The sequence below is a fragment of the Benincasa hispida genome, chromosome 12 (assembly GCF_027475165.1).
Source record: "Benincasa hispida cultivar pf3 chromosome 12, pf3_genome.v1.1, whole genome shotgun sequence".
Taxonomy (NCBI): Eukaryota; Viridiplantae; Streptophyta; class Magnoliopsida; order Cucurbitales; family Cucurbitaceae; genus Benincasa; species Benincasa hispida.
The window spans coordinates 57,561,453-57,572,120 of NC_143489.1; the positions used below are offsets into that span (position 1 = coordinate 57,561,453).

At 32.9% G+C, this 10,668-nt stretch overlaps 1 protein-coding gene and 1 non-coding gene across 3 annotated transcripts; both read left to right on the forward strand.

Annotated features, from left to right (window-relative positions):
* Nucleotides 1-402: 402 nt before the first annotated feature.
* LOC120092598 (uncharacterized) lies at nt 403-3,137 on the forward strand. 2 transcript variants are annotated; one of them, XM_039050735.2, is made up of 5 exons: nt 403-843; nt 2,164-2,278; nt 2,366-2,455; nt 2,562-2,660; nt 2,757-3,137. In XM_039050735.2, the coding sequence occupies exons 1-5, from the start codon at nt 776-778 to the stop codon at nt 2,856-2,858; spliced, it is 474 nt and encodes a 157-aa protein (XP_038906663.1). In that variant the 5' UTR covers nt 403-775; the 3' UTR covers nt 2,859-3,137. The 2 variants fall into 2 exon arrangements, with proteins under 2 accessions (XP_038906663.1, XP_038906662.1); XM_039050734.2 differs by having other exon boundaries at nt 466-1,278.
* A 1,220-nt stretch (nt 3,138-4,357) lies between these two features.
* LOC120068686 (U11 spliceosomal RNA) lies at nt 4,358-4,491 on the forward strand. Its single transcript, XR_005479317.1, has one exon. It is a non-coding gene; the product is annotated as a U11 spliceosomal RNA (small nuclear RNA).
* The last annotated feature ends 6,177 nt before the right edge of the window (nt 4,492-10,668 follow it).

Sequence of the window (10,668 nt, forward strand, 5' to 3'; positions counted from 1 at the left end):
ACGATATAGTGTCAAGCATACCACACTCTAATGCCTAAGTTAGTACATCAAATGTATAGTTCAGTGAAGTGTACAAAAGTAAAGTCAGGATTCTTTCCAAGATATTCCATGGGAGATTACTTACTCTTTCCCTTAGGAGTCATCGATCGAGGCTATGTATAATACCCTTCCTCTAATAATCATATAAGGTATGTGTAATTCCGGCAATATTAGGGTTGTTTACCACGCTTGAGGTTGCAAGTAGTTAAATTGAGCGTAACTTGGTTGCTTTTCAATTGGTACATATTTACTGACTCGTGATCAACCCAAAACTCGAGATTTTGACTTTTTCCTTTTGAGACACGTTTTCCCATGCCTCCTCCCAATTTTCTTGGGCTTAGGCCCACTTATGGACTTTGTGTTTTGTTGTGTACCCTCAACATTAATATTTTTCTCTAATATTTTGTTATTTTTGCTTCTAAAAAAGTTTTGTAAACTTGTGAAATTTATATACCATCTAACCAATTTGAATTTGAAGTATCCATGGATTTAAAAGTTTAAAGTTTTAATCGATTGAGTTTAAAGTTCTTATAAAAAAAAAATTGAGTTTGAAATTTATATATATATAATTCATTTTTCTTTTTAGCATTACCGTTTGGGTGCTGAATTTTACCATTTTAGGCTTCCCTTCTATAATTTCCGCCCCCGTTGGACTCTGCCGGAGCTCTGAGTTTCCGATCCCACACGCTCCAAGGTCTAGATTATCCCTTTTCTATCTCTCTCTCTCTCTGTACAAATGGGGTTCTTCTCTTTCCTCGGACGGGTCCTCTTTGCCTCCCTTTTCATCCTCTCCGCCTGGCAAATGTACTCTCTCTCTCTCTCTCTCTACATTTTTAGATCGGACTAAATGATCTCTCTGGTTATTCAATCTGGTGTTTTCTGCTGTTTTCTACTATAGATCTGCTACTTTTCATCGTGTTTCTCTGTTTATTTGTTTCTGATGATGATCGATTTTGGGGGTTCTTTAATCGCTGCTGTATTGGGTGAGACTGGGTCTGTGTTTTAATTGATGTTTTACGATATTTGTCGTTGTGGGTCGTATTACTTTTCTATTGTTCTTCTTCTTTTGGGGTTTATGTTCTGATTGTTGGTCTCACCCTCTTTTGTTTTGTTTTTTTTTTTTTTTTAAATACCATTTTGAGGGATTTGAATGTGCTTTTCGAAGTCGGGAGTAAAGGTCAGGTTTCTTCGTTTTCAGAAATGGAGGGGTTTAAGGCATAAACATAGTCTACTTTTTGTGTAAGTGAGAACTGGTGAGATTTTACTGATTTTTCTTTGATGGGTTTGTTGGCAAGTTGGATATTGAGCTATCGGTTCTTGAGATTCGATTTGGAATATTGGGCATTTTGATGAATTCTTGAGAAGCTGCAATTTTAGTTGAGATTCCTGAGGACCCACTTCACTTTTGGGTCATTATTAATATGTGATTCATTAAAATTATCCAGTATGTGATCATTTGTTTTCCAGCTTAGTAGTTTGAAAGAAGACTTTTTTACGTTCTTGGTTTCATGATTTTAGTGTTTTCAACGAGATTGAGCTTTCTAAATCGTTTTCTAGGAACCAATCTTCATTAAGGAAAAACTAGCAAAGGTTTTCAAATTTCGTCTTTCAGGCAATACAAATTTAGTGTTGTTTGAGTTGTGTTAGATTTGGGTTCTGCTTGTTTCTACGATCTGCTATTGTCTTGGAATAACTTATAACTTCAAAGATCGGAAACTTTTCAATAATGCTGCAGCTTGAATATTAGATTGGGTTGTCATTTGAAATCCTAAAAAAAGTTAACGAAGTCTATAATTCTTCTTTTAGCTGTATTTGTATAACATGTCATTTGAAATCTATGTTGCTAATCCGAATGGTTTCTTGCAAACATAATTCAGGTGACCATGAAAAATTAGTATGAAATGTAACATGTTCAACATACAATGAAATAAATTATCTATGTTGTCTTCTTGCTTTTTGTTGAAGTCTAATGTGCCTGCAAATATTGTTTTCTATAACTTCAAAAACTCGACTTATGACTTGTTTGGGATCTATGCTCTCAGGTTAAATGGAATACATGATGAATAAGATCAAACTTCCAAATTTTTGTGTTTATGTTGATCTTGATAATGCGTCTATTTTTAGGTTCAATGAATTTGGCACTGATGGTGGACCTGCTGCAAAGGAATTGCTTCCAAAGTTGAACACTTTTAGGAGAAACGTCTCTGCTAGATTTGGATTCGACCTACCTGTTGTCGATGTGAGCTTCGGTTCTTTTGTGGATTGAACTGCTGAACCTTCATACCCTTTTCTCTTTTGTACTCAGTTTTATGAGTTCGTTTTACAGGTTTCCCATTCAGTTGCTGCGTTTCTGTCTCTTAAAGGCATTGGAGGCCTTCTCTTTGTATTCGGGAGTCCGATCGGAGCTTATCTTCTGGTAGAATTTCCTTTGCCTCGTTTTGTTGATGCCTTTATTACTTAGAAATTAGTTTTCAGTTTATTCTGTTTCCCAATATAGCTTCAAAGCTTGTTTCTTTATGCAGCTTCTCTACTTGGCAATTAGCACCCCAATTCTATATGACTTCTACAACTATGGTCGTGAGAAGTCCCAATTCAGTACACTATTGAATGATTTCATACTGGTCAGTTGATCAATTTTACACCAAGACAATTCATTCATATCCCTACAAACTTCATATTTTTTGGGTTATAATTCGTTTTTCTTTTTCGACTTGCAGCACGTGGCACTTGCTGGTGCATTGCTCTTCTTTATCGGAACAAAAAACTCCATTTCGAGGAGGCAGCAGAAGAAGAAGGCACACAAAGCCAAAACAAACTAGAAACGAAACGTGAGATATGTCACTACAACTCGAAATTGTTCCTTTCTTTTCCATTCGCTTCATTCGTGTTGGGGCTCAGATGGAAAGGTAGGATTCAATAGCTGGATATTAAATGTGGGTTTTCAGAAAGCTTCTTATTTAAAGATTCCTTTTTGTAATAATAGATTTACTCATTTAGGAATTTTAGTACTCTTGACTATCAATTATTGTTGGAGTTGAAACTGGGAATTAGTCATTACAGACAAGTATGAAGGGACTTAGAGCATATGTTTTTCTCCATTCAAACTGTTTTCTGAGGATTAGAATTCAATTTACCTTATTTGTAGAATTATATGTTGATATGCATTTTTCTGGATATCGATTACTCTTTAAGAGAGTATCTCGAAAAATCGTAAAGTCTCATATCTATGAACATGTTTTCGAACCAAACCATCATTTTGCAATCTCTGAACCATGTGAGTTTTACATGTCTGCCATTCATATAGATTATATTAGTATTTATTTGTGAGAATGAAGTCTAGGAATAGTATCTGAACCTCATGAAGCTTTCTTTACTTTGATGTTATAATCGTTGTTTTCAGTTTCTTAGTATCAAAGAGCAGTGGTGTAATTCTTTATGTTTGAATTTATTGAAGTGGAATAATTAATAGGCTAAATTTGTGTCTGAATTGTCTTTGAACATTTCAACTTAATACCAACTTAATTTATGTTTTCTTTTCAAAGTCAAATATCAACATAATCAACTCTAAATATGAGCAACAAAATCAACCAAACTTGAAATTTCTGAACAATCTACCCAATTCAACCTATACGATATGGGTTGGGTTGAAAATTATTTTGGTCTACGACGATGAATTCATGTTTTTTTTTTTTTTTTTAAAAAAAGATAGAGATGGTTTAGTTTGAATCTTCTAATGAGCTTAATACCACTTAGTATAGGGGAGGAAAGCTCTGACTTTTAGTTTTAAAAAATAATTTGATGAATATATTGTGAATCTAAGATTAATATCTACTTCAAGTTTGTTTTTATTTATTTGAAACCACAAAAACACCTCATACATTAACATTGTGATGGAATAAATTCGACCAAATTACAAAATGTCTAGTATCATGTTTACAACATGAAGGAAATTAAGGTGAAAAATTATCGCAATAAGAAAAGGAAACTGTAGAAAAATTGTAGCGAGCCAATACAGTGAGATACCCGTTTGTCGTAAAGATAAAAAAATGTTGTAAGAAGGTAGTTGATGAGTAGTAATAAAACACATTAAAGATCACTTTAATTATATACAATAACACTCAATAAGGTATGGTCACAAGGTGATTAAAACGTTAATTCGAAATCAAGAATGGTAAATAAATAAATGAAGTTGTAAAAAGAAAAACATTGGAGAGGGGGGATTTGAGAAAAAGAGGATTTGGGAAACCACATCGGAAAGAGTGAAGGAGGAAGAGGAAGCGGGGTAGTATAAAAGAAGGGGTGAAGCGAGATGGAAAATTAAAAGGGTCGGTTGGCTAAATATGCCACGCTCGCCCAGGATTGGATTGGGTGAGTGCTGTATGGCAATCTAGACATATGGCCGACATAATTTCTGGAAACTTTATAGGGTTGGCCCAATTGGCCGACCCTCATATATTTTATTATTTCCAACTTTTTTCTGTTTTTATAATTTTAATTATACTACTCCAATCTGTAGGATAACTAAGGATTGATTCTGTAATTGAATTAGTTTAATAATAAATGGCCCAAGATATTAAAGGCCTGACGGGCTGGTTCTCTTGTTAAATTACAATTACCAAAAACTCATTCCTTCTTCCTCGCTTTTCTCATTTCAGCCGTTCATTTTTCTGGACCCCCGCGTATGATGTTCTCTCTCGGCAAATTCACTTCTTCTCTTTCACGTTCTCTGCATTTTTTCTTCTGCCTTCTGCGTTTCTTCTTCTTTTCTGATTTGTGTTGCTCTTTTCTTCTTTTTTTGTCTGCGATTTTTTCCTTTTTTTTTTTTGTGCACCCTAAACCTATGGAAGATGGAGTGGAAGAGACTAAGGAGTGAGATCGAGCAAGACTAACAAAAATTGACGAGGGAGCTAGAGTAAGAAAAGTTATTTTTGCAACCGATCGGACAGTGGTGGCCACATTCACATATAGTGAAAGTACTTCAACTACCACCATGCATTAGAATTAGAATTACCTCTAGTATGTCTTTATATTTATACCTTTAACTCTTGCTATGGGATTAAGCCCAAGTCACTTCCAATATATTCCCACAAATGATTGTTGTAGCAAAATTAAAATAAAAAAATTATTTGAAGATATTTTTTCGAGCAAAAATAGGAGATCAAACTTAAATACAATATCTAACAAATTGAATTGATCCATAATGAAGCGGAGCAACAACTTCATTAGAGAAAGTGAGTTATCTTTTGAACTTTCAATAACATTAGTTGAGACCCCCACAACACGTTTTACTCAAAGTATTTTTTCTTGATTCCTTGATATAGAGTGTGCTAAATAAGGCCACACATAAACCCCAGGTCACTATGAAAACTTTAGAAAGACCTTTAAAAACTCTTTCATAGAAGGCGCACCTTCACTATCACGTCAAATGTTTCACCAAGTTTGTCAAAGACAAACCACTCATGATTGAGCTATGAAGACTTCGTCATCTAATCCATCCTAGAACATACTTCATCAAGTCTATCAAAGACAAACCACCCAAAAACTGAGGTAGGAAGATTTCATCATTTTCCACGAAGTTCATATTAGGAACACACAAAGAAATGGCTATGGATCATCTAAAGGTTTTAGTTTTATCCATCAAGTCCGTACTAGGACCACCCAAATAAAGGGTTATGGATCATCGAGCCTATTGCAACAGACCTCCCAGAAAAAAGGACTATGGACCATCAAGTCTATCCCAATAAACCACCCAGATAGAGGGCTATGGACCACTATAATGGTTTAAGTTCCATATTCACCGAGGATTCTAAAATTAATTTCCTTGTTATTCCTTTGGTTAGAGGGTTAGCCGGATTCCTCTAAGACCTCACAAATTTCAAGGAAATAACTCCTCTTTTAACAATTGTTTCACAGTTCCATGTCTAAGACGAATATATCTCCTTTTGTTATTATATACGCTATTCTTAGCAATGCCTATGACAACTTGTGAATCGCAATGTACGAAACTGATACTGATGACCCCCACAATGGTACATCTTCTAGTAGACTTCTAAGCCACTCAACCTATTGTCTTGCTTACTCTAGAGCAATAAATTCAGATTCCATGGTGGATCTGGCTATGCATGTCTGTTTTACATACTTCCACGATATGACTTCTCTGCCAAGTAAGAACACATATCTATTAGTAGAATTGACCTTGTCATTATCAGTTACCCAATTTGCATCATAATAACCTTCTAACACAGCAGGAAATTTATAGAAATGCAAACAATAGTCTATTGTACCTTTAAGATATCTCAACAGACGACGAAGAGCACCCAAATTATCTTTATCAAGATTATGTGTATATCTACTCAATCTACTCATAGTGTATGCAATATTAGGTCTGTATAGTTCTTTAGAAATATAACACTACCTATGATTTTTGCATATTCAGATTGAGACACATTAACCCCTTTATTTTTCTTAAGACTTATACTAGCATCATAAGGTATTCTTACAAGAGGATCATCAAAGCAGCCAAATTTCTTTAATAATTTTTCAATGTAGTGTGATTGACAAAGAAAAAAATCATTTTTCAGTTTTTCTTATTTTAACACTAAGTATTATGTCAACTTTCTCTAGGTCTTTCATTTCAAAATATGATGATAATAACAACTTGGTATTATTTATTACCTCTATGTTTGTTCCAAAGACGAGCATATCATCAACATATAAGCATACAATCACACAATCTGCTTCAAACAATTTTGAATAAACACATGTATCTGGAAAATTCACCTTGAACCCATTGTTTATTAAAGAATTGTTGAATTTTTCATAACATCGTTTGGGAGCTTGCTTAAGACCATAAACATATTTTTTAAGCCTCTAGACTGTATCATATAAATTTCTCCTTCTAGATCACCATTAAGAAAGATTGTTTTTACATCCATTTGGTGAATTGGAAGTCCATGGATGACAGCTAGTGCAATCAAGACTCTAATTGTAGCTATTTTTGTTACAGAGGAATACGTGCAAAAGTAGTCAATACCTTATTTTTGTGTATACCCTACTACTACTGACCTAGCCTTGTATCTTTCAATTGAACCATCTAGTCTTATTTTCTTCTTGAAAATCCATTTGCACTTAATAAACTTACTTCCTTTAGGAAGATCAACTAAGTCTCAAGTTTTGTTCATGGTTAGAGAATCGAATTCACTCTTAATGGCCTTCTTCCATAAGCTAGAGTCTACAGAACTTAAGGCTTCTGGGTAAGTTTTAGGATTCTCATCTATTAGATACATATATGAAAACTGCTAATAAATATCATCTAGCCTTTCAACTAAAAAAGTAGCCAAGAAATCAGGACCAAAATTTTTCCCAATTCTCTGTCTCTCATTTCTTCTAAGTTCAATTTCATGCATTATATCAAAGGTTCTAACATCTTCAATTTCAAGCATACTACTAGAAACTTTATCATTTTCAGTTTCATGCATACTATTACATGAAGAAGGCATATAAGTAGATATATTCTCATAACTAGATGTTCTATATGATTCAAATTTTGTTTTTTTTCCATTGGAAATATATGTTCAAAGAATTTGACATCTCTATATTCACAAATGATCTATCATTCAAGCATATACATCTATATGCAGTACTGTTTTGAGCATAATCAATAAACACACAATCAAAAGTTTAGATCCTACCGTAGGTTTCTTGAATGTAGGATATGCTACCTTAGCCAAACATCCACACCTTCAGGTAATTGAGATTAGATGCATAACCTCTCCAAAGTTCATAAAGTGTCTTATCCAGTTTTTTGTGAGCTACCCTGTTAAGGATAAAATAGGCAGAAAGTACAGCTTCCCCCGCATGTTATCAGACAGTCCAAAACTTAACAACCATAACATTCATCATTTTCTTAAGAGTTTCATTTTTACATTATGCTATACCATTTTGTTATGGTGAATAAGGTGCAATAAATTCATGAATAATGCCATTTGAACCACAAATTTCTTTAAAAGAATTATCATTGTGTTCACCACCTCTATCTAACTTTAACCTTTTAATCTTATTCAAATTCATTTTCTACTTATGCTTTATATTTAAAAAACATACTACCAGTTTCATCTTTTGTTTTTAAAAGATAGATTTTAGTATATCTAGATACAACATCAACAAAATATATGTAATAAACTTTTTCACCTCTACTTGTGGTGTTTTTTAAATCAACTAAAACAAAATCAACCAATTCAAACAATTTTGTACTTCTATAGGTGATAGGTTTAAAAAGTTTCTTCATAAACTTTGCTTCTACACAAACAAAACATTTACTAATTTCACGTGTTTCAAATGCATTAATAAGTTTTAATTCTTTAAGTTTCTTAACTGATGCAATATTCACATGATCTAATCTACCATGCTGTTGAATTTGGTGTCCTAAATCTCATATATCCTATAATTTGTAATATATATATATATATATATATATATATATATATATATATATATATATAAAATAAGAGATTTTATTAACATTTAGAAAACTAAGATCCAAGATTATATGATGTAACTTAAACATGTATGTGGAGACTAAACGTGGATCATGTTTAAGTAATAACCTAAATGGTTTGTAGTAGATGGATAAGGTTGGGTACCTTATCCTAGTGACAATACAGATACGAACCACCTTATAGTTGTTATAAGTATTGCAAATGATCTGATACTAATCATTCATGTGGAGAGATGTGAGCGGGGTATCCTATACAAAGAGTTTGTATAAGATCGGACCATGAAATGAATAGTCTCTATCTATAACATTGTTACTGGAAGAGACTTACATTTCACTAGGATGACCATAGGTGACTTGACCTGAATCCTGGGTGAGTTGTGAACTCCTGCCTATGAGGGTGGTTCTTTGATTTGCATGGGTGAGAGTGGCCAGTTTTACTGACTCAATATGCCTACAATTTTGGGGATTCGTTTGATTAGAGAGCTGAGAACGTAGCTATACAAAAAGGAACTCATTCATTCCCAACCTTAGGAAAAGTAGATAAATTGCTCCATTAACAACTGATTCTATGTCTTGAACAATGAGGCTTCAACCTCTCAACCTCTCACTGGTTTGAGAGGTATTAGTTTATAGTTAGACTATAAATTTTTTGTTCATTAGAGGAATCAGTGATACTTAGAGAGTTAGATGTAACTATAGGGGTAAAACGATAATATGACCCAATTGTAGTTATGATTAATTTGTGAAGGGTCAACTCACTGTTTGGTTATATTCATGGACACAAAAATATATCTGTAGTGCGAAGAGTGCAGTTAACTGTCTTTAATGGAGTGCCTGATAGTAAATGAATAGATGTATCTGAATGAGATTCAAATATTAGATATATATGAATTGGATTCATATGCATATAAATATGTGGTATTTAGATGTTAATTAATTAACCCTATATTAAATATGATTTATTATACTTATTTAATTTATATGTTAATTGATTAATTAATAAATGATAGAGAAAGGAGACTAGTATAAATATGAGATATTTATGTTAATTAATTAACTGTATATTAAATATGATTTAATATATAGTTATTTAATTTATATATTTAATTGATTAATTAATAGTTAATTAATCAAATTAACAAATGATGGAAGGTGGAAAGACTTGGAGAGGAGGGTATCCTCTCCCTATAAATATACTATTATAATCCTTTTAGGGTAAAGAATTTTTGTGAAAAATTGCCCTAGCCTCCACTATTATAACAGAGAAGCTCTTGTGATGGTGCCTTTGTTCGTTGAGAGGTTTGAATTTATTCATGTGCAAAAGAAAAGGAAATCATGAAGAAAGGGGAATCTTCAAGAGTAAGTTTTCTTTTTCCTTTCTTCTCTTCTCCTTCATTAAGAGTATGCTTAGGTTTATTTAATGTTTTTCTTGAGTGAATTAGTCCACTGTTTTTATGTTTTATAAAATCAACTTGCAAATTGCAAGACGATCACACGCTTTCGCAGGAATCCGATTCCCTTTAATTGGTATCAAAGTCCAATTCTTCAATTTTGATTTTTGTTTTTTAGAAACAAAAAAATAGAGAATGGTGTGTTGCTTTTAAAATATATTCATAGATGTGTGTGATTTTAATTGTAGTTTGCGGGTTGACTGTTTAGGCTTTTGTCATTTAGATTTACAGTTTTAATTGATGAGATCAATGTAAAACCCAATGTTTATGGTATTTTTTTATACTGTAAATTGAGTCTATAAGTCCATATCGTTTGTGGCAAAAAGTTGTTGTAGAAAAAACTTGGGAAAACAAAGGCAAAACAAGAAAATACAGAGAGAAACAATGCAGTGCAGATCGGTTTTTCAAGGACAACTTTCACAAATTTAACAATCTATGGAGTTCTAACCGTTGGATCGTGCTGAAATTTGATCAGTATATTTAGGGCATCTAAGGTCTCATTTTGAATGGTTGGATCGTCATTTTGATCTCTCTTTTCTCTGCCATCGTCGCAAAACCGAAGTAGTTTTTTTTTCCCTTTTTTCTTTTAGAATTTTCTAAAATCTATGGACCCTTTGGTAACTATTTTGTTTTTAGTTTTAGTTTTTGAAAATTACTTCTCCCTCTAAATTTCTTTGTTTT

Bases quoted from the DNA above. Each gene is read 5' to 3' on its own strand.
- LOC120092598 (XM_039050734.2), top strand. From the start codon at position 1,190: ATGTGCTTTTCGAAGTCGGGAGTAAAGGTCAGGTTTCTTCGTTTTCAG. The intron at 2,279-2,365 runs GTGAGCTTCGGT...TTCGTTTTACAG, and splicing joins TCGACCTACCTGTTGTCGAT to GTTTCCCATTCAGTTGCTGC. The intron at 2,456-2,561 runs GTAGAATTTCCT...TTCTTTATGCAG, and splicing joins CGATCGGAGCTTATCTTCTG to CTTCTCTACTTGGCAATTAG.